General features: G+C 36.4%; 1 protein-coding gene across 3 annotated transcripts in view; it reads left to right on the top strand.

Moving 5' to 3' along the window:
* LOC150084618 (deubiquitinase DESI2-like) overlaps positions 1-25,520 on the top strand; it is a 138,397-nt gene that overhangs the window by 67,574 nt on the left and 45,303 nt on the right. For all 3 annotated transcript variants that reach the window (XM_090375355.1, XM_090375354.1, XM_090375356.1), the window contains exon 4: positions 8,246-8,339. In XM_090375355.1, the coding sequence (XP_090231481.1) occupies positions 8,246-8,339 (94 nt within the window). The remainder of the gene's footprint in view (positions 1-8,245; positions 8,340-25,520) is intronic.

Genomic DNA, 25,520 nt, shown 5'->3' with positions numbered 1-25,520 from the left:
TTCTGGAGAATTGGGGGATCTACCTATATTTGTATCTAGCTGCTGTTTGAAAATTTATTTGGACTTAAACACTAGTACTGATTAAGAAACGTTGAAAGGCACAATATGGCCATATCAGCCCTTTTGCCATTAGGTATTCAATAACAACAACAACAATTAAACATAAAAAAAAAAAAAAAAAAAAAATGTAATTTAACTAAAATTTAGTAGGAATTTAATTTGCAAATTAACTATATTTAAGTTATGCAGTTGAACTTGGTTATAATGAGCATGAAGGGACCGACAAATTTTCCTCGTTATAACCATTACTGGCTATGTCAGTGATAGCGGAGATGGGGAACCCTGGGGGGCCGTTAGACAATGAACACTTTATATCAGTGATGAGTTAAATCTACCGCCAATTTTTTTAAAATTCTCAATAACTTGATAAAAATATAGATTCAAAAAACAAAAGAAATATTAGAGAGAAAAAAATAATATAAGTACAGTATATACCTGCATATTATTTGTATTAATATGCTTGTATAAACTACAATACACTTAATACTAAACACAATTTATTTCTCTGTAATTAAAACAGTATTATTTAATAATAAACATGATTTCAGTTAGTCTTTATTTATGAATCTTAAATTGATTTTTGTTTTAAATATTTCACTTTGATATTTCTGAAGTTTCCCCTTAAAACACTCAATGTGTTAAAAGTCTCATTATTTGCCTCAGTTCCTTCAAAAAAATTGACTGTGTCCATTGCACCTTGAGCTTGTGAGATTGTCGGCACTGATTTTGATTCACTTTCACTTGTCATCATATCACTATCGTCTTTATCATTGTCATTATTGTCTTTGTTGAGCACATTATCTACAATGTCACTCTCTGTAGCAAGACCACTAGTTAACAAGTTGTCATTGATTCATACAAATTCATCGATGTTATCTGTATTAAAACCTACAAAGTTGTTACATAGCAACCATTCGGATAATGGTAAGTTGTTTTCTTTGTTTCCATCATCTTCATCTACGATTTAAATTTCATTTGAATTTAATTTCAATTTCTTGAAGAAATTCGATATGGTTGTCGAAGTAAGGTTATTCCACGCATCATTCAATAAATTTATAGCATCCAGTATCGATATAGACTCAGCAAGTTTCTGTTCTCTTCGGCTGATCAGATGTAGAACTAGAAATCTTTTTTAAAATCCTTTCAAACTCTTGATTACACCTACGTCCATTGGTTGTAAAATTGATGTCGCATTGGGAGGCAGAAACACCAGCTTAATGGTGGACAAATTTTGAATCTGGGTATGTGCAGGACAGTTATCAACTAACAATAAAATATTTTTCTTTTTTTTTGAATAGCTCTTTATTCTAATCATTTATGTATTGCCGAAAAATATCTGCAGTCATCCAAGCTTTCTTGTTTGCAGTGTATTCCACGGGAAGTTTCCTTACATTTTTGAAACACCGAAGTTTTAACGATTTTTCGATAACAATTTTTTTTTTTTTTTTTTAAATCGGTTCCTGTCATATTTGTGCATATGAGCACCGTCAAGTGAGCCTTTGATTTTTTTCCACCAACACATTTTCTCCCTTTAAATTTAAATGTATTGTCAGGTGTCAAATTATAAAGTCCTGTTTTGTCGGCGTTATAGATGTCTTCGTCATTGAAATCTTTCCCGATTTCTGCCCAAACATGGTCAATCCATTCATTTGCCACTATTGGATCTGCAGATCAAGAGTCTCCACTAATTTTTGCATAAACTATGTTATGTTGGTTTTTAAATCGATCCAGACAGCCGTTGTTACACACAAAATCGTTGCATCCAAATTGTTTAGCAAATTTTTCTGCTTGAGCCTTCAAGATCAGACCATCTATGGAAAATCTTACACTTCTTTATGTGGTGAACTCTAAATTCACCACAAAATTCGAGGTTACAAACATTGATGAAGCAATGCTTCATCAATGTTTGTAACCTCGCACTTTCAAAATTTTTTTTTGGTCATGTTCTTTTCCAGTGCTGATATGTAAATATCTTTATTCTTCCATAATGTCGATACACTTGAAGAGGACAAAGAAAACTTTTTACACACTTCAACATTTTTTGCACCACATTCCAACTCACTAATAATTTCGACTTTTTTGCGAATTGAGACTTTCTTTTGTTAGTAGACATGTTTTCGAAGGTAGGGTTTGTTTCTAACTGATTTTACTTTAAAATGATAAAGAGATCTGCATACAATATTAGCATTAGCATCAGTAGAGGCATTTGATGCAAGAAAGCAAGCTTATGCAGCATCAGCCAAAAAAAAAAAAAAAAAAAAAAACACTTCCACTTCAACCCTCTGTTCGTTCAAAATACCTGTCCAGCTGAGCCTTAAACTTATTTAGGCTATCAACTTCCACGACAAGGGATGGAAGTCTGTTCCACCAACCAACCACTCGCTGGCTAAAGGCAAATTTCCGCACGTCTATCCTACATCTGTCTTTCCTCAATTTGAATTTATGCCCTCTCAGGTGATTATTCTGAGCGATAGAAAGAATCCCATCAGCATTGAGCATGCTCAAACCATTCGATGCTTTATACACCTCTATCAGATCACCTCGCTGGTGCCTAGTCTCCAGACACTGTAATTTGCAAAACTTAAGCCTTTCTTCGTAAGAGCACCCCTTTGTTCCATTCACTATTTTTGTTGCCCTTCTCTGTACTTGTTCCAGCAGCTCTACATCCTTCTTGAAATGAGGCCTCCAGACCTGTATACAGTACTCAAGGTGTGGCCTGACCATTGCCTTATACAAGGGAATAATCACCTCCTTATCCCTGCTAGAAAAATTCCTATATATCATTTACAATACACCATGAGCTACTCTTGCAGCCCGTCTGCACTGCTCAGAGAACTTCATATCTGCCTGCACAACCACCCCCAGGTCCCTTTCATTCTCTACCACTGTCAGTGTAGTACCACAGAGTTGATACGTTGCTCTGGGGTTGCTGTTTCCCATGTGTACTACTTTACATTTGTCAATGTTAAACTTCATTTGCCACCTCTCAGCCCATCTGCTCAACCTTTCCAGATCCTGTTGCAGCAGCATAGTGTCAGTAGTGTCCTTGACAACCCTGCCTACCTTTGTATCGTCTGCAAACTTCGACATTAAGCTTGATATACCATCATCAATATCATTTATGAATACAGAAAACAATAATGGACCCAACACTGAGCCCTGAGGGACTCCACTAATAACATTAGTCCACGACGAGCAGTGTCCATTGATTACCACTCTCTGCCTTCTCCCCCTCAGCCACCCCTTTATCCACAGCAGCAGTTTGCCTCCAATGTCACACTGCTCCAATTTGTGCAGCAGTATTCCATGTGCAACAGTATCAAAAGCCTTTCTAAGATCCAAGTATATAATATCAAAGTTATTCCCTGCATCCAGTTCCTTTGTAACTGCATCATAGTATCCAATCAAATTGGTCAGGCAAGACTTCCCCTTAACAAAACCATGCTGTGTCCGAGCTATAACTGAAGTCTTGTCTAAATGATCCTGCAGTGCTTCTTTAACTAGGGCCTCCATTAATTTTCCTGGAACAGAAGTTGAACTCACAGGTCTATAATTGCTTGCGTCAGCCTTTGATCCTCGTTTGTGAATTGGGGTCACATTTGCACATCTCCAGTCTTTGGGTACCTCCCCTGAGTCCAAGGAAGCTCTCATAATTATGGCTAAGGGTTTGCTTACTTCCTCTGCTGCCTCCTTTAATATAACTGGATAGATCCCATCCACCCCCAGGTGCCTTTCTTGTGTTTATCTTCAACAGTTTCTCCTCCACTTTACTCTCAGTTATTACAAGATTCTCTAGCTTACTGCTAGAGTTGAATACACCTCTGGCTTTCCCCTCGCTAAATAACTCCTCATGTGTGAATGTCGATGCAAAATATTCATTTAGTTTGTTAGCTACCTGAGCAGGATCATCAACAGTTGACCCATCGATATCAAGTGGACCAATCTGATTCATCCCCTTCCTTCTAGAGTTTACATAAGTAAAGAACTCTTTGCTGTTTTTCTTTGCATCCCTTGCCAAAGATTTCTCATAATCTGCCTTCGCCTGCCTAACCTCCTTTGTAACTTGGTTACAAATCAACTTGTATCTATCATAGGCTTCTGTGTCATGTGTTAATTTGTATGTATCCCATGCATGTTTCTTCTCTGCCATATGCCTCATCAGTTCTTCCGACATCCATTTAGGCCTAAACCTTGAATAATATTTCTTAGTTGGTATGTAAAGCCTAGTAGCTTCCAAGATAAGTTCTTTGAATGCTTCCCATTTTGCATTTGCTGTTGGTAACATCATCAGCTGGTCCCACTGTATAGAATTTAAATACTGTCTCAGTCCATCGTAGTCGCCTTTACGAAAGCAATAACCCTTCCCTTTACCCCTAATGGTAGTTACCTCTTTGAGTAAATCCCACTTCAGCACACTGTGATCACTGCCACCTAGTGGTTCATTTATCTGCAGATTCTTAATGCATGAAGAATCACTGCTGATAATCAAATCAAGAGTATTCCTCCCTCTAGTTGCCTCCCGAACATGCTGATGTAGAAAACAATCATCCAATAAATCCACAAAAGCCTTTGCTAGTGTGTGAGTGACCAGCCCCCAAATTCCAGTCAATATCTGGGAAATTAAAATCTCCCATTATAAGACTCTCTGATTTACTGGCCCACTCTATTTCCCTGTAGAGTTTCTTATTATACTCATCAGAGTCATTAGGGCTATAGCACACTCCTACTCTCAATTTTGACCTCCCAATGCTTATGTCACACCAAACTGACTCGACACTGCACTGTCCGGCGATGTCCTTAGAAGCCCGAAATGCGTACAATGATCTTAGAAGTCCCGAAATGCATACAAAGTTCTTAAGTCCCGTTGACAAATTCTTAGAAGTCCTGAAATAAATTTATGGTTCAGTGGATACAAGACCATTTGTAAATAGGGAAATGCAACAAGCGGCAGTGCACTATTGTATACCCCCCCCATCCCCGAAAGGGCAAAATCAGAAATCGGCCGCTAATCTGATTCAATGCAGGTGGTCATAAAAGCTAAGTCACCCTTTTCATTTTTGTCTATTTCAAGAATTGGGTTTTTTTTGACTACCCGAGTTACCAAAATTTGTTTGGTTTATCCATGTAGTACGCTCGTTATTACATTGAGCGATTGTACGGGAATGCGCGTTAATTAAAATCATTATGGCTTTTTGCTCATTACAACTGCCATCTCATTATATCCAGGTTCGACTGCATATGTACACACATACTCACACTGTAGAGCTTTCAAGCTGCCACTTTGGGGACATCTTATGTCTGTGCTGCAAAGATGAGATGTCACCAAAATCACCCAGTGTGGGAATAACTGTGAACCAAAATTGGAGAATATATCCAAAAATAGCCACAATTGAATAGAATTGTTGGTATTAAGCTACAGAATTATGCATTCAGTTATATCTAAATTTAGTCAGTGTATGTCCATGCTCACAATAGGAAACATTTCTTATAGACAGTGAGGAGAAGAATATCCCTCCCTCTCCTGTCCTCAAGTAAGTTGTGTTTATCTCACTGAAGTGAATTTTTTTTTGTTATGCACAAGTGTTTACTGATGGTTTGAAGGCAGGTGATTCAGGTAGTTCTCCCTAGCTCCACCTTTTCACGTAAAAAGACTTCTGGTAGTATGCAGTGCTTCTACTGCTGAATTATATGCTATTCTCTTAGCTCTAGAAATATTAAGCTTTCACTATTTTTACAACCTTAATATATATTCATTCCTTATGTGCTGTACATGCACTCCAATGTAATGAGTGGCATGAGCCTTCCAAAATGCTCATTCATTAAATAAAATTCTCAACACTTCAATTGTGGGGAATGGATATGCAAATTTTGTAGCAAAAATTTAAACTAGTTCTCTCCGATACCATATAGTCTGCAGATGTATCACTGACCTTATGCGAATAACTTCTCACTAACAGGGGTGTACTGTTGTTTTGTGTGTAATAATTTTTTTTTCTAGGTGTTGGGAGGCATTAATTAGTTTAAGCTACATACTCTATAATTCTTTATTCTGACACTGTTGGATGATAAAAAAATAATATTTTTAGTAAGATCTTTAATCAGGACTTTTAACGAGTCATTTTGTGTTATATGTAAAGTAATTGATACCTAATTAATGTCTTTATATTATTATAAAATCATTTATTATTCAGCCGTATGTTATTACCTTTTATAGAACCTTTGTAACTTGAATTTTCAAGTGATCAAGGCGTTGGCAGAGTTTCTGTAATTATTACTGAATAATAAATGATTTTATCATGTAATTAATTAGGTATCAATCTTTAGTTTCATTAGCCAAAGAAAAATCTTTTCTAACTCATTTTTCAATATAGGTATATGTAGCAAGAGAAATCAAAGCTGAAACCATTGGAAGATGATACATGAGGTAGTATGCATTTGATATGCTAAAATGGATTCTTTATAGAATTTTTATGGCTGTGCTTTTCCATTTAAGAAATAATTGAAATTGAAGGCTATACTGGAGGCACATGATCTTCTCATCCTCCCCCACACACACACACATTACACACTAGTTGCTGGTGCGAGCTTAGAATATAGCATTTAATCACTGATTGTCCACTATATTCTAAAGAGCAATAAATGGCATTTTACTCACACTCAGACCTACGACCTAAGTGATATTGAGTATTAGTGGAGGCAAATGATGTAAGGAAGCAAACATGTGGCATCGGCCAAAAAAAAAAAAAAAAACAAAAAACCAAACAAACTTATCTACTTCTATCTATTAATCCCATTTAATTATCTGTCTAATTCTTTTATACATTTGTTCAAACTATCAATTTGACAGCACCTCTGGCTGGATATCATAGAAACATGTGGGATCACTAACAACTCGTTTTTGATTATCCAACTTTTCCTATTCCTCATTCCTAATTACTTGGAAAATTCACTGTACATCCTCCCCCACCCCAGTTAACTATTTAATGTGTTGAAGAGGCAATAAATAGTTAAACGCGGGGGAGATATTACCTGTTTAATGACTTGAGGCAATTTTAATTGAAATAAAAGCATTGAATTTTTCTTTGTCATAGTTCTTCATAGTACTTATGTAACCAACAGACATAGCAGTGATAATATTCATTTGGTTATACATCCAGGTATTTATGATTCCCAGCCACAGTGTGCTTTTCTGCAGAAGAGATGGGAGGTGGTCTCAGGGCTCCCGAAGGACTTTATCCAGTGGTGTATCGAGCTTGGGCCCTGGTGTAAGGTAATTTTTTAATGTAATTTTTCTGATTTTTCTGTTTTCCCTTTGCCTCCTGATTTCATTACTCTGGTGCAGCAGTACCACCTGCACCACAGGATAATACACCACTGGATTTTATCCATAAGTTGGGAGGATAAACTAAAATATCACCATGTACTAATCAGTTGGTATTTTCATCTGATAGCATTTCCTGTGGTTCTGACCAACAATGTTTGATCAGTAGGCATTTTGAAACATTGTGTTTTAGGTATCAGTGTGGGCAATTTGACTCATTCAGTGTTTTAGGTGCCAGTGTTGGCATTTTAAAGTGTGCATTTTGAACATTTTATTTGGTGTTATTGAACCTTTGCCATTTCAGTTTGTTGTAGTTCTGATATGTCAGTAGTTTACCCATTTGGTTAATACTCTTACTGCTGGTGCTTTGGTTTTCAGCATTATCACTTTCACTATTATAACTTCTGGTAATTTGTTTCCTAAGCTTTCTGAGCAGTTATTATTATACAATTGTTCTTTTCATTAAGCTCTTAGCAACCATGTAGTGCAATGATTTCTATATCATTGCATGGGAGGTATTCTGACTATTTTCCAAGGAGAGTTGACAAATTTTTAATAAGGGAGAAACAAAGTGGGGAACTCTTCTTGCAAGGTGTTGATAGTTACAGACAGGACAGTCATTATGAAGTGCAGAATAATTAAAAGGGGGTGGTGTTCAGAGTGACCCTCATGCACTTGTTAGCAGATTAAATTTTTAAAATCATTGATTTAAGTTGTTTTAGAGTTTTAGTAATTTATAATGAAAGATGATTCTTTCATCATTAGTTCAAACTTTCACTTACTAAATGAAATGATATTTAAATTATTACTTAATTTTAGTGTAACCCATTTTTATTTTAAAGTTTTTTTTTTTTTTTAATGCAGAATTTGCATATGGAGGACACCCTTTTCCTTTTTCTGGAATATTTGAAATTTCTCCTCAAGATGCAGATGATTTGGGTGAGCAGTTCAGATTCAGGTAGGTCATAATTGAAAATTTTTGTAGAATGACCTTGTAGTGATAAAATAACTGATTAACATAAAAGAAAAAAGCTATTTGTATGACACAAACTTGATTACATTATGGTGTTATAAAAATGAATGTGAAAGCTTTTATAACAGAAGAACAAAAGGAAGTTTAATTCAAGTTTAGTTCACTTTCATTACAGTGAATGTGAAAATGAAATTTTCATTTTCTATAGGGGGGGCTAATTTCATGATGTAGTGCAGTAATCTTTTAAGGGCCCAAAAGCTGATATTGTATAATAACATTAGTACATATTGGTACTAATAATATTAAGAGTAGGACATTTGAGGATTTAATTAACAAGTAAGTACAGAGCAATGTTGAGAAAACGTTTTGCATTAGGGAGGATTGAAATTGAATGAATCTGCAATTCTGCCCAGATGTGATAAGAAGGGTGTATATGATGAGAGCCTTGTCAATCAATTTGGCCAGGGAGAGACTATGCAAAGCACGTGGGGTAGAATTTTTCCCATCATAGTTTCTGCTCATTAACAGGAGAGTGTTTCTACAAGGATAGGATACACTTAAATGGTAGAGGTGCAAGAATATTTGCTGATGCTATTGAGACAGCGTCAGATGTCTCATCTAATGCATCTAATAGATTAACATCTAATAGAGATAATGCATCTAATAGATTAACAGGAGCTGGAGGGGCAGAGGTATGGACTGCTTCTGTTGGAAGCAGTGCAAGAATCATTTACAACTCTGCACATCACTTACAATCACAAGAAATGCAGTAGCCTTGAAAGAAAGGTGTCAGGGATTTCAGATTTCAAGGCCTGCTGTGGGTTACCATGGAACAAGTAAATACATGGGCTGTGTTTAGGGTGACTAAGAGTTAAAATTAAAGTTAAAAGCAGGTACATGTATACTTGCATTTATACCGTGCTAGGAGCATAGTAAATAAATTTTATGATTTTGAAATACTGGTCAACTCATCACATGCAGACATTGTGGGGATTTTGGGATATCCCCATAATGTCTGCAAAGGGTTCAGAATTTGAATAGGAGTATAATTTATACAGAAAGGACATAGTGTTTATTGTCATCAGGGATCTTCCCTAAAACTACACAGCATTTTCTGTCACAGTACAAACTCTCTAAATGCCAGAGGTATTGTAAGTTTTGGTGTTTAGTTGTGGGGGCCTCTAGTGGAACCCCATATTGTCCATCCTTTGTCCTGAGGAGGCAGTCGGGTATAGTAGGAGATGGATATAGTCTGGTGGAAGTGAACCCTGGTCTGCATCTGAGCTTGCCAAGGAGGGCCCAGCAAGGAGGGAACAGATGAAGATAAGGAAGATTGTCTTCCTTATTGAAGTGTAAGGAAGATAAGGAAGGATGATAGGAAGACTGTCCACCTGGAAATAGGAAGTTAGGGGATAGATAGAAAGGACAGGTAGGACAGGAGATGGGGTGGTATGCTCTTAAAATCTAAGACATTGTATGCAGTCAATATGGATGGCCAGTGCAATCTTGAGTCAGTTTGGTGTAGCATCATCATCATCAGCCATTTTCAATCCACTGCAGGATGAAGGCCTCTCCAGCAACTTTCCAGTTTCTTCTGTTTTGAGTACTGGCCATCCATTTACTACCCACAAACTCATGAATTCCATCTATCCATCTCCGCCTTTGTCTTCCAGGTTTTCTTCTAGCTCCTCTTAGGTACCATTCTGTTATTTTCTTAGTCCATCTGTCATCATGTCTTCGAGCTGCGTGTCCTGCCCAAGACCATTTTAGTTCTTTAGTTTTGATAAGAATGTCCTTTACTTGAGTTTGCTGCCTAATCCATGTGTTTCTCTTCTTATCTAACAGTCTGATTCCCAATATAATTTGTTCCATTCTTCGCTGTGTAATTCTCAGCTTCTCTTCCATTCTTTTGGTGAGTGCCCAAGTTTCACTTCCATAAGTTATGGTGGGGAGTATACATTGGTTCATTATTTTAAGTTTCAGACAAACTGGGATATTGCTCTTCAGTATGTGACTATATTTCCTGAATGCTATCCATCCAAAATTTATTCTTCTCTTGACTTCTAGCCATTTATCATTATTACAGCTAATAACTTGTCCCAGATAAATATATGACTCCACCTTTTTAATCATTATTTCCCTTTCTGTGGCATACTTGTTCATCATTACGTTCGTTTTAGCCATATTCATCTTTAGTCCAAAATCCTTACTAACTGTGCATACCTGATTCAGATTTTCCTCTGATCTTTGGGATCGTGGCTTATGACCACAATGTCATCTGCAAATCGTAAATGGTTTAGGTACTCTCTGTTCATATTGACTCCTTTCTGCGACCAGTCTAATCTTCTGAAAGCTTCCTCAAGGGCAGCAGTAAACAGCTTCGGAGATATTGTGTCTCCTTGTCGAACTCCTTTCTCGATTTTAAATTCCCTACTGTCTTTGTCTAGTCTAATAAAGGAGGTAGCATTCTCATATATTTTCTTCAAAATCATAATATGTGGGGTATCTATGCCTTGTCTTTCCAGTGCCCGAAACATTGCCTTATGCTGTATGGAGTCAAATGTCTTTTCATAATCCACAAATTGCCAGGCATAATGATGTTTTATATTCATTTGCTTTCTCCATTAGCTGTGATATTATGTGAAGGTGATCCATAGTTGAGAATCCTGTCATAAAGCCAGCTTGCTCTTTCGGTTGATTCTCATCAAGTATTCTTTCTAATCTGTTAGTAATGACCCTTGTGAACAACTTGTAGATGTGAGATAACAAGCTAATTGGTCTATAATTTCCAATTTCTGATTTATCTCCTTTCTTATGCAGCAAAACTATGATTGCATTATTCCACTGCTTAGGCGTCACACCTTTTCTAATGCACTTTGTGAAGAGCCTTGCCAGTTTTTGTGTTATGTCTCTTCCTCCCAATTTTAACAGCTCTACAGAAACTTCATCTTCCCCTGGGGCTTTCCGATTCTTCATTTTCTTCAATGCATGTTCTACTTCATCAGGAAGAATATTGGGTATGTTGTATGTGTTGCTACTTTGCAATCCATCTTCCCCACTGCTGGCATCATTCCCCTGCTGCTTGTATAATTCTCTATAGTAGTCCTCTGCTATTTGAATTATGCCTTTTCTGCTGTTTATAAGTACACCATTGCTTCAGTTTCAGTATCATTTTTCTTTCTTTATTACTGCTCATGGCTGCTGATTTAAATCCTTTGTTTTCCCTTAATGCTTGTTCTAGTTTTCTTGTGTTAAATCTTCTTATGTCCCCTCTGAGTCTCTTTCTAATGGCTTTGCATAACTCAGTATACTCAATTTTCTCCCTGTCAGTGTTTTTCTTGCTTTTCATTTGTCGTCTTCGGTTCATCACGACAAGTGTTTCTTGACTAATTTTTTCTTCTTTGGATTTCTTTTTCCCTACAGGTTTCTTGGGCTTTATCACTTTCAGAAAGTTGTAATATTCCTCGTCGATATCTTGGTCCTGAGCAGTCTGCATAAGCTCAAACTTGTTCTTAAGTTCCAGTACATACTGCTTTTTCTCCTCTTCTGTTATCTCAAAGACCTTTGTATTATTTACTCGAGTCAGTTTTTTCCTTTCCTTTCCTACATATATATCGTGTACCTCTTTCCATTCTGTGATCACTTCCAACATTTACCTTATTCAGGACGGTAACATCATTCACAATATATCTTCTGTTAGTGAGGATGAAGTCGATTTCATTAGTTGTTAATCCATTTGGACTCTTCCATGTCCACTTTCTGTTCACCCTTTTCTTGAAAATAATGTTCATTACTGACAGTCCTTGAGATTCTGCAACTTCCACAAGTCTTTCACCTCTTTCATTTCTTTCACCAATTCCAAAATTTCCTATAGTTCCCCTTTCTGCACTGTTTTGTCTTTTTCCAACCTTAGCGTTGAAGTCCCCCATAATAATAGTGAAGTGGGTTTTCTGCTCATCTAGAAGACTCTCAATTTCGGTGTAGATTTCTTCAACCTCTTCATCATCATGGCTCGATGTTGGTGCATAAATCATTATAACCTTTAGCTTGTACCTCTTAGAAATCTTGAGTATTAGTCTTGACACCCTTGGTGATGTACTTGTGAATTCCAAAATGTTGTTTTTAAAATCTTTATGAACCAGAAATCCAACTCCACCTTCACTCCTTTCACCGTTTCCATTGGTGTACAGCAGATTTCCACTTGATAAACTTATAAGTGATTCATTTCTTCTTCTTGTTTCAGCCAAACCGATGATATTCCAATTCACATTTTCTAATTCCTTTTCCAGCTCTAATATTCTGTCTTTAGCGATGAGCGATCTTACGTTATAACAGGCCAAGTTCAGTTTCCGTGCATGGCAGCCTGGTCGTACCCAGAGATTCTTAGCACCCTCTGATCCTCTTGCTGCCGTAAGAGGGGTAGTGAAAGCTGCTGGGGACTGAGGGCCATTTGTTTTGTTGTGCTGTCATATGCTGGAGGGTTTGGTCTTTTCCTCTTCACGCTGACCAGACGTTTTGACCTGGTGTAACATAAGAACTGTAAAAATAAAAATTAGAATAAGAGATTATTATTATGGGGCTTTAACTTTCAAGATGTTGACTGGACTTGGTGGGTTGGTCACTCACACATTAGCAAGATTTTTCTGGATTTATTGGATGACTGTTTTCTACACCAGCATGTTAAACAGTGAGAGAAAACAGTACTCTTGATCTAATTATCAGCAGTGACCCTTCATAATTCATTCAGAAAACGCATATAAAAGATCCACTAGGTGTCAGTGATCACAGTATATTGTTGTGGTAATTACTTAAAGACGTAACTGCTGTCAAAAGCAAGAGAAAAGGGTTTGTAATTTTGTAAAGGTTATTACAGTGGTCTCAGAGAGTTTTTGAATTCTATGCAATGAAACCAACTGATGAAATTGCTAACAGGAAATTCTAAATGGGAAGGATTCTATGATATAATCAGAGACGCTACTAGGCTTTTTATACTAATTAAGAGATGCTATTCAAGGTTTAGACCACAATGGATGTCAGATGTACTGATTAGACTTGTGGTGGAGAAGAAGAAGAATGTGTGATATTAATGGTTTAACTGTTGATGAATGCTTGGGTTAATGACACACTGATGAGGTGTCTTCATCTACACATCAGGAATTTTTTTAGGGATTGTATCAACTTCTAAGGGAACTGAATGATTTTGGGGTCTTTCCCTGTCAAGTGGCCTAGGGGTCCCTGCTCGACCATCTTCAGTTTTGTTGAAACTTGGTGTGGATGTTTAAACAGGTTTCAAATGAAGCTGTGCAAAATTTCAGTTCAAAATATAGTATGCTTGAGGCACAAGCACCTTTTTTGTGGAGGTCACCTGTGTTATGCGGAATAAATCACAAAAAAATTTCAAAGTTTTAAATGTTACTGTTGAACAACGGTGAAAGGTAGTGCTCTGAAACTTGGCATACCTATTAACTTTTGGCAGAGAATGCAAAACTTTTGGTGTCCAGGCTCAAAAACCTTCACATTTTTTACATTGCGGTCTAAAACTGACACCAAAAATTTGTTGCAACAAATTTAAGCAAGACTTTTGAAAGTCATAACTTTGAAATAAAAACCTTTGGTACCTTCTTCTTTGGACATTTCACTTACCAACAGCATGAATTCAGCCTATCTAAATATCAGCTCTTGTTTTCTGGCTGAGATATTTTCCTTCAAGGATTGACTCAAAATTTGATAGTCAAATTTGTCCTATCTTAAGGGGCAAATATCTTAATGTGGGACCCCCCCCCCCTTCAATTCTCTTGTTTTTGCCACCACTGGAAAGAGCGGAGTTTCAGCTATAAGGATCATCATTTATCTATTTTGTGTCTTTGCACTTAAGGCCTTAAAATTAAGCCTAAACATCAAGTAGTTTTATGTGCCGTATTGTTATTTTGTGAGATCTTTTTTTGCAGAACACTTCCTTAATCCTGTCTAATGTTTAGAATAATCTAGAAATAGAGTATATTCTAGAATTCTGGAATATACTAGAAGAATACCCAAGAATTATAGAATATTCTAGAATTATAGAACATTTTAGAATATTCTTGAATTCCAAACAAAAACCTGATGAACGTTCTAGAACTCTGGAATATTCTAGAATCATACAAAAAAAAAAGTATAAATAGCTGATATTTGAACCATGCTGTTATTAATGTGTTTTATCTTCATGATGAACAGTTTGTTTATTTTGTTCCTCTATTTTTTATAGTTTGACTGTAATAAAGTTAATTAAGTTTTCATTGCTTGCAGAAACATCCACTTATTGGTCAGCATGAAAGCCATGGAATCAGAAGATTTTGCTGGAGATAAGCTGGACTCATGTGCTATCCTATACATGTAAAACTGGGTTAAAATTATTTAAAGAATTTGAATTTGAAGAATAACAGCTGATAAGTCGATGTTGTGGATTAAAACTGGATGAAGAAGACACAATTTGCCTACATCATGAAGCTTTGGTTTTGACAAAATTTGAATTTTTGGAGCGTTCATGTTGCAATCCCTTCCAGAAGAAAAATCGTACGGTGAAAAAAAAGTTTACAACCAATTGATTTGTCAATGGCAGACTACCTGAAAGACCTAACAAAGGTAGATATAAAACCAGGCCAGAAGCTGTGCCCATCATTCCGAAAAGAGTCTAACAGCCGAAAAGCAGCAACAGGAACATCAACTTCATCTGGATCAGACCATGATGACAAAATGCATGTGACTGAAAGCTTGAACACAAGTTTGATGGCTATTGGTATTTCTCCTCTGAAATTTCAGCAAATGGCTAAGAGAGACTCACAAGGCCAAAACGAAGGAAAAGTCAAGTACAAGATGTAATTGCCAGTAAAATTGCATTTATTGGTGGATTGGATCCAAATAACATCATGGAGCCAAGTGCAAGTCATCAGTGTGGAAATTGCTTAGATTACAATGAGCTGCTGAAAGAATTGAAAGAAAAGTTGATGGTATCAAGTCATTCAAAAATACTTCAAATATTAACACTAGCTCCAGTTAGTTGGTCCATAAAGAAAACAGTGGAAGAGTTTAGTGTCTCAGAAAGAATGGCCAAGAAAACTAGAAGACTTAAAGTAGAAGAAGGAATCATGGCCATACCTGGAAAAAAGCTTTCTGAGCAAGTAAAGCAAAAGATGATGGAATTTTTTGAAGATGATGAATTTAGTCGGATATGCCCTGGAAAGAAAGATTACATTTCCATTAGAAATGCAGATGGAATAAAAATTCAAATGCAAAAGCAACTACTATTCAGCAACTTGAAGGAAATGTTTGTAACTTATCGAGATAGAAATGGATCTGACATTGGATTTTCTAAATTTTGTGAACTTTGACCCAAGTGATGTGTCACAGTTGGTGCACCAGGAACACATTCTGTATGTGTATGCACAATCCATCAAAATGTCAAGTTAATGCTAGCAGCAAGTCCTGTTGAATGTGATTACAAGGTTCTCATTGGTAAAACAGTTTGCGATTTGGAGCCGAAAGATTGTATGCTTCATTGGTGTGAAAAATGTCCAAGAATAGATGAATTAAAAAAAGTTTCTAGAGAATATTTTTGAAAACAATGAACCAGAAGATATTATTGAATTCAAGCAGTGGATACACACTGACAGAGATACACTGGACACAAAGCAATTAACAACAGAAGATTTTATTGAAGAGTTGAGTACAAAGATATTTAACCTTTCCTGTTATCACTACGTTACTAAAAATCAAAGCTACCATTTGAAGTCAACAAAGAAAGCCTAATGACAGGGGAATTGGTCATATTGATGGATTTTGCAGAAAATTATTCATTTGTTGTGCAAGATGCTGTTCAAGGGTTCCACTGGGAGAATAGCCAGGCTACGTTGCATCCATTTGTCATTTATTACAAGGATGTTGAACTTCAGAATATAAGTTTCTGCATAATCAGTGACTGCCTTTGACACGGCACAATTATAGTGCATGTTTTTCTAACCAACTTAATTGAATATTTGACGAGTTTCATGACAGAAATCAGACACATTTACTACTTCAGTGATAGTTCTGCAGCTCAATACAAGAATTTCAAGAATTTTATTAACTTGTGTCATCATCAGAAGGATTTTAATATCAGTGCTGCATGGAATTTCTTTGGCACTAGCCATGACAAGTCACCATGTGATGGAATTGGTGGAACAATAAAATGATTGGCAGCAAGTGCAAGCGTCCAATGTCCAAATGAAAACCAAATCCTGACACCAAGAAACGTTTGAATTTTGTGACGAGCATGTGACTGGAATAAAATTCTGTTTTGTTTCTAGAGAGGAAATTGAGCAAGTAAGGCCATTTCAAGAGAAAAGATTCATAGACAGTCATACTATTGTTGGAACAAGAGAAAATCATCACTTCATTCCTATTGATACCAGACAGATTCGTGTTTGCAGAGTATCAAATGTCACACCATCATCATTTGTAGCTCATGTAGATCAGACTTGTGAAATCAATATTCAATATGTGCCAGTTGTTAATTTACAACCTCGCCAATACATTGCCTGTATTTACGACAGTAATTTGTGGATTGGAAATATTTGTGTTTCATCATGTTCTTCAAATTTCATTTGAAGAACATGATGTATTGGTAAATTTCATGTATCCTCCTGGAGCAGCTCGCTGATTTCACTGGCCTGCTAGACAAGATGTCTGCTTGATTTCTGAACAACAAATTATTGCCAATCTTCCAGCTCCAAAAACAACAACAATGGGACGACACTGTAGCTTGCTTGAAGTAGTAATATCAACCATCAATGAAAAATTCCAGTCCATTACGAAGCAGTGATTCAATATCTTCACACTCACTTGCTTATTTCAGATTGTGTTGTATTTTAAATAATTTTTTTTTGTAATTATAACTTCTTTCAAGCTTAGAAACCAATAGAACATCATCTTTATGCTTGGAATCCTGAATAAAGACCACTTTTCAGGCTTGGGAACTTGTGCTAAAGAAAGCCATGTAATTTCTTTTCTTGCCATTTGCACCTCCATTGTAAAAAATACAGATCTTTTTGTGCATTGGAAATACAGTCGATTCCGGTTAATTGGGACATATCGGGACTAGCGCATTTTGGCCCGATTAAGCGGCTGCCCCAATTATCCGAAATTTTTCGTAAATAGTTAAAAATACAATGTACCCCCCCCCCTTTTTACAATTGGTTCAGTGTACAATCAAATCACGTTACGATGGGTCACCATAGTAAAGTACCGTTCACTATACGATGTGTAGTAAGCGGCGGTCATTGTGATCACGTTTGTGAATTGAATTTTAATTCTATTAAACAGCGATTCTAATTAGCAAAAATAGGAGGAATATTATCCACAGGCTATAAAAGCAAAGATATATTAAGCACAAATTTACCCTTTATTACCTTACCAATTAAAAAATTAAATGATACCATAAAATCGGAAGAATATACGCGATAATTGGAATAATTAATATGTACTGTAATATGTACATACCTAATTAACTAGTTGACATTTCTGTTCACTGACATTTGTGGTGGGGGTTAAAATTTAAAACAGTAACAAGATAAGCAATCAATAACAAGGGACACAGCACACACAAATTGCAAGTAACACGATACGCGCAAGTCAGAACGGAGTAACAAGTTACAAAGCTTTAAAAAGAAATGAAGAGAAGATCTGAAAATTAATTTTTTTATATGATTGAAGATTACATGGAAGTGTAAACACATTTTACCATAATAACCCACAGAATTCCAGCTGTCGGTATTATCGCAAATTCAGTAAGATTGAGTTTACTATCCGTTTATGATAGATTGCACTAACAGAAAAGCCCAATAAACAGGTGGCCGCTAATTGTTTTTATTGTTTTATGGCCTCCAGACAATCGTAGGGTGATCTCCAGTGCTGTGGTGTCCTCCTCCGATTAAACGGCATTTTGCCCCAATTAAGCGAAGTAAACACTGGCTATTTTCTCGATTAGGTTCTGTTTTTTAAGATTTGCCCCAAATAAACGGCTGCCCCGATTAACCGGTGGCCCAAATAACCGGAATTCACTGTATATCCTTTCTCCTTAAACCAAAGGGCAGAGCAACTGCAGAAAATTTCACCCTTGTAAATGCAATAGTTTTGTCCTTATTGAGATGTGAAACTTTGCCATCAAATAATATGCAGATATTATGTGGAAAATATAAAATGTTTAAGGCCATTTTTTAGGCCTTAAGTAGCAAGACACAAAACTGAAAAACCATATTTCTTGTTGCTTAAAACCTGCTCTTTCCAATGGTGGCAAAAATGAGAGAATCGAAGGTGTTCCACCTTAAGATATTTGCCCCTAAAGATAGGTCAAATTTTGAGTCTATCTTTCAACAAAGCATTCCATATTATCAAATATAAAAAGATGTTTAACCACCTAACAGATATCTATAATATTATGACTAGCTGATAGCCTACTACTCACAGACTTTTACATATTGTAAAGATAATACCCCCAGCCTCTTTGGCGCCTTACAGTCTGAAAAACTTATACCCACCGATTGGCTACCATGGGGGGTACTGATATATATATATATATATATATATATATATATATATATATATCTTTCATTTTAATTTTGTTTTAATTTAATTTAATTTTGTTATTTTTTCTATCTTTATCTAAATTAATTTTTAATTTTGTTTTAATTTAATTTTATTTTTTCTATCTTTATCTAAATTAATTTTTAATTTTGTTTTAATTTAATTTTATTATTTTTCTATTATTATTTTAACATAACTGACTTAAACACACGAAGTGTACTCCCAGAACTGTTCATAGTCCTACTACAGGAATGGGAAATGCAAACCTGGACTGCCCGAGCCCACCTAATTTTCCCTCTTGTTCCAAACTCTTTTTGCTATCCTACTCCCCTACATTTTTATTTTTCATGCGCCATTAGTTTACTGAATGCGGTATTGAGATGCTATTTTTATACTGTAACATACTTTTTTTGCCTTACACAAAGTTTAGTGACTTTTTGCCACTACTTTTTAAGCTGATAATTTCTCTTCTATCCTGGGACGTACTACTTCGTTTGTTTAATGCCGATCTTCCAACATACCCTCTTAATTTTAATTTTGTCTGACTTACTGTCTCCTTTTTTCCCTATACTTGAGGTCACTGTTACATACCATAAATATTCTGTATAGCTTTAATCCTTTGGCTTCCTCTCATGACAATGCGGAGTATCTCTTTCACTGTTAGTATACTGGCACAATTCCTTCTTTGGCACTCCAGTAAGTCTTTTTCTTATCTTTTCTTTATTTTTTCTCCTTTTCCCTTTCTCAGTCTCTTTTCTCTGCCACTGTCGGGTCAGCCACGAAATATTAAACCAGCATTTCCCTAGCTTACTACTACTTCTTGACTTTACTTCTACTGCCGCTTAATTCAAAATGCAATATGGCTTCACCATTTCAACCAGCTTCACCATTTCAACCAGCTTCACCATTTCAACTGTATATTTCATGTCAGAAACAGGGGGCCTTACTTCTTACTGTCTTTCCTGTAGTTTTGATCTTTGACCCTTGATGAAGATGTTGAAATCATGGGATCTACAGCATTAAGTGCTGCTTTTCTTTTTATTTTATTTTTCATGTACCTTCTGGGTTTTCCTGTAATTTTGATTTCCAGTTTGCTTGGCATTAATGATTTTTTTTTTTTTTTTACAAATTTCTTCTTTCGTTTAAACAGCAAAAGAAAAACCTTACATAAATACAGAACAATGCTAGCACATGCTAGGTAATCCATCAGGTATAACACTCATGTCATTCACTGATGAACTCCCCAGCAGCTCAGAGTTCCTGCAGTGCCCTCAAAGAAATAATCTTTAAATTGGAATTACTCAGTCCCATACTCAGGAGCAGGCTAGCAGAAGACCTGCACCATACTCCCCTGTATGAGACTGTGATAGAACTTACAACCTAAAATTTATCAAACTTGTCTTTTATTTGCTGCTTTAAATCACTATTCTGATCATAATAACAACTTTTAATCTTATGGACTTCTTCGAGTTCCGTCCCAGTACCCACTGCTTGTGCATCCAAGAGATAGACAGAGCCGGCCTTCGCACATAGGAAGTCCAGTGAACTCCATTTTTGAACTCCATCCTGTTTAGTAAACTGAGGCTCCTCCTGTACCTCCCACCCTTTTGAGACAACCTGTTTGCAACAGCATTGTGCCTTTTAACACATATTCCATGAGTTATATATGATGCCTTTGAACTATATGGGTGAGCAGTTGCACCGCGTTGTACCCCCGACATTGCCATCTGAACTACATCCTCGAGATGCTCTTGAGGGGGGTTGGAAGGGCATTGATCCTGGTTCAAACTAGGTCAATAAATGCTTGGCCAGATAGCAACTTGGTTCCATCGTCCACCCACTGATGCTGCGATTTAACCTGTGCAGAATTTTTGAAACAGTTGCCATCAAAAGAGGAGTGAAGGAGACAGCTCCATCTGCTCTTTATTGATGCCTTGCTTTCTATCCTTTTTCTACCCTCCTGGAGCATTCAACTCTTTCTTAACTGCCATCTGGGTTACCAAATACTTAGTGAACTCTGAAGGAGAGAGCTGCAACTTCTCAAGTTGCTCCTTCTTCAATAGCAGAATCACCCACCTAAATGATGGGATAACTAGTCCTCCATTAACTATATCCGCATGGAAGTAGGCTGTAATCACATCATTCGGTAACCTAAGCTATGATCTTACCGCTGATCTCACCCGATTGTGTATTTTATTTAATTTGCTTGCTGTTACCCTACCAAAAGTTAATTGATAAAATCTTGGCAGAAGGTAAGTTCTAAGAATGAACAATCTCTGCTGGGATTTTAGAGGTGCTTTCTGCAGCTGCCCCATCAGGTCATCCAGGGAGGGATCAGACACTGTCTTTCCTGAGGAGTCAAATTTTGCCCCAAGGTACTTCCAATCAAGGACAACCTTGAATACCAGAGATGATACAATGTCTGTGGGATACCAGAGACATTGTGTCACTCAGATATAAGGGATGCAGAATTTGAATATGGGGTGTACAACATCTGCGACGAGGAGTGGGGGGGAAGGGGTTATGCCCTTAGTGAAAAACCACAAAATCTAAGGCAGTGCATCAAATTGACATGTGGCCAATGTAATGTTGAGTCAATTTGGTGTGACATAGGCACTATGAAAGCAAAAATGAGAAGAGGAGTAGGCCTAATGACCGATGAGTACAATGAACAACTGTACAGAGAAATAGTGGCAGGTAAATCAGAATGGCTTATATTGGGAGATTTTAACTTTCCAGATATTGACTGCAACTTGTTGGTTGGTCACCTACATGCTAGCAAGACTTTTGTGGATTTATTGGATGATCGTTTTCTACAACAGCATGTTAGAGAGGCAGCAAGAGAGTAATACTCTTGATCTGATTATCAGCAGTGATTATTCATGCATTAAGAATCTGCAGATAAAAGAATCACTAGGTGGCAGTAATCACAGCATATTGATGTGGGATTTACATAAAAATATAACTACTATGAAAGGTAAAGAGAAGGGTTTTAGCTTTTGTAAAGGAGACTATAGTGGTCTCAGACAGTATTTAAATTCTGTATAGTGGGACCAACTGATATTACCATCAGAAAATTTAAAATAGGAAGCTTTCGAGGAAAGGCTTTTCATACCAACAAAGAAATACTGTTCAAGGCTTAGACCTAAATGGATGTCAGATGAACTAATGGGATTTCTGGCAGAAAAAAAAATGCATGGGATGCATATATTAAACACTAGAAGGAAGGGGATGAGTTACTTTGGTCCACTTGATATTGATGATTCAAGTGTTAATGATTCTGTTCAGGTTGCTGACAAGCTGAATATGGATTTTGCATCTCGAACAAGATGATGCTATGTGTCACGTTCATTTGTAGTAAATTACCGAAGTAGGTGAAATGGCATCGTTTTTGTTATATCACATATTGTGAATACCTTCACAACCAGTTGCCCTGAATTGCACCACTACAAAAGCAACACTTCACCAGTGGAGAAGACTGATGTTACTTATTCTCCGTGGATGGTACCACTACCACTACCACCACCACCACCACCCAAATGTCACCAATTCAAGGCTTTTTGGCCTCTCATCGGTGGACAGATAGGTACCCTGGTGTTACAATAAGTGACAAGCTAGTTATGAAGTGTAACTCCACAGTATGAGAGATGCCAGATGGTGTGCAACAGTAAAGACTTAAAAAGATTTTAGGGCTGAAAGCCTCAGACTATGGAAAATCCACTAATCGAACAAGTTAATGCCTAGCATCATGTTAGTTTGTAGTAAATCACCTAAGTAGGTGAAATGGCATCGTTTTTGTTATACAGGTAATCCTCGTATAACACGGTAGTTTGGTTCCTACAAAATCTCATGTAATCTGAAACCGTGTTATACGGGACTAAGGACCAGTACAAAAGGGGGAGTTACATTCCAAAAGCTAACAAAAATACACCATTATTTTTTATAACTATCGGAAACTTAATTTTTATAGTAGTAATCATTTAATATTTTAACTTTATTTTTATAATAGTAGTAACATAAATAGTAATAACTGAACAAATGTGATACCTTACAAACTGTGATACTTATATGTCAGATAATATACATTCATTTAATTTTCTTCCTCTTCATTGCTGCTAAGCACAATCTCTTCTGCAGCATCTAGATTTCGTCTACCTTCTTCTTTCTTTAAAAGTCACAATCTGTATGCTTCGAAGTCACAATTTTTTATGGTCTCAAACAAGCACAAGTTCAATAGCACCTAACCCAGGGATCTCCCAACAAAATACAGTGGACCCCCCCCCCTCACTTTAAAGATATAAAGCACAAATTTAACTTTATACCTTACCAATTAACAAAGTTAAACGGTACGTGAAAATCGAAAATATTTTCCAGTTAGCAAAATAAAAATAAATTTACGCTTACATACATAGCTTAATTAATACGTACTGTAATATGTACATACTAACTGATTGATATGTTCACTGACTTTTTTTTTTTTTTTGGTTGTAAAATTTAAAACAGTAAAAATTATAAGCAATTAATAACAAAGAACACGGCATGCACAAGTGAGAAAAGATGTAGTGAGTTTCTGAAAATTTGTTTGTCTTTTATATGATTGAATATTTCACAGAAGGGGAACACATTTCACTATAATTACATGAAAACCCACAGAATTCCAGCTATCGGTACTATAGAAAATGCAAGATCGAGTTTACTACCTGTTTATAATTGCTTACACTATCAGAAAAGACCAATAAACTGGAAACTGCAAATTGTTTTATGGTGGCAACCTCTAGAAATGTGCTTTGGAAAAATATCACGAAGGCGATAACAACTAACAAGACAACAGCAAGGATTCACAAAAAGGAATGGAAACGTTAAAAATGTCATCTAACATAATAGCAGGGTTTTCCCAGCACAAAAGCCCAAAAATACTGTGTTATGCGAGATTTCCCGCAATTCTCAAACCGTGTTAGAGCGAAACCATATTATATAAGTACTGTGTTGTGCGAGGATTGCCACAATTCTCAAACCCGTGTTAGAGCGAAGCCGTGTTGTTGAAGTACCGTGTTATACGGGGGTTGCCTGTATCTCATATTGTGAATGCTTTCACAATGAGTTGCCCTGAGAACCTCGAATACCTACCTGCCCACTGATGAGAGGCCAAAAAGGTTTGAAACTGTGCCATCTGGATGGTGGTATCTGCTGAGAATAAGTAAAATTAGTCTAATCCACTGGTGAAGTGTCGCTTATTTGAGGTAGTGCAGTATCAGGGTAACTCATTGTGAAGGCATTCACAATATGAGATAACAAATATGATGCCATTTCACCTACTTTGTGATTTACTACAAACTAACATGATTCTATGCACTAACTTGTTTGATTAGTGAATTTTCCTTAGTCTGAGGCTTTCAGCCCTAAAACCTTTTTAAGTATTTTGCATCTACATTTACATGTAAGGAATTCTTTGTGGAGGATGTTGCTATAATTTATTAAACTCTAACAAAGAGCTAAATGATTTTGTAATAACTGAGGAAAGTAGAAGAGAAATTGCTGGTTTAAATGTAAGAAAAGCACCCAGCATGGATGGGTTCTATCCAGTTATAATAAGGGAGGGTGAAGGAAATAAGCAGACCCTTAACCATAATTATGAGATCATCCTTGGATTCGGAGGTCCCTGCGGACTGGAGATGTATAAATGTATCCCCAATTCACAAAGGGGAATCAAAGGGTGACACGAGTAATTACAGACCTGTAAGCGTATCTTCTATTCCATGAAAAATAATGGAGCCACTGGTTGAAGAAGTGATGCAGGACTATCTAGACTAGAGTGCAGTTATACTTTACTAAAAGCATGGATTTGTCAAGGGTCAATCATGTCTGACCAATTTGATAGAATACTATGGATACAAAGGAACTGGATGTAAAAATAATTTTTATATCATATAGTTTAATTTTAGGAAAATTCAACTATATGATATAAAAAAGCTTTTATGTTACACATCAAAGACTGTTGTACAAATTGAAATAGTGTGGCATTAAGGGCAAATTACTATGGATAAAGGGATGGTTGAGTGTGAGAAGACAGAGAATTGTTATCAATGGACACTGCTATTCATGGACTAATGTTATTAGTGGAGGCCCCCTGGGTTCACTACTGGGCATATTGTTGTTTTCTGTATTTATTAATAATATTGATGAAGGTATATTAAGCTTAATGTCTACGTTTGCAGATGATACAAAGATAGATGATACTAACAGTAATAATAATACTGATAGATGATACTAACAGTAATGATGGTATGCTACTGCAACAAGATCTAGGAAAATTAGCCAGTTGGGCTGACAAATGCAAGGTATTGTATATGGATGGCAGTAATCCTAGAGTAACTATCAACTTTCATCTGAAGTTGTGGAGTGGATAGTTTGAATAAATTCAAGGAAGAACTAGACACGCTCTTGGTGGGGATGGATAGATGAAATGGGAAGGTTTTTTTTTTTTTAAAGTTGCTCTCTTGCATCGTTTGCCACTACCAGTACTACTACTCCTCATAATAATGTGTTTAATTGTTTAATGTGTGTTTGTTG

This window comes from Mastigoproctus giganteus, chromosome 6 (assembly GCF_048544385.1).
Source record: "Mastigoproctus giganteus isolate SK-2022 chromosome 6, ASM4854438v1, whole genome shotgun sequence".
NCBI lineage: Eukaryota > Metazoa > Arthropoda > Arachnida > Uropygi > Thelyphonidae > Mastigoproctus > Mastigoproctus giganteus.
The sequence above is the reverse complement of the archived record's forward strand: the minus strand, read 5'-3'. Positions and strand labels throughout refer to the sequence as shown.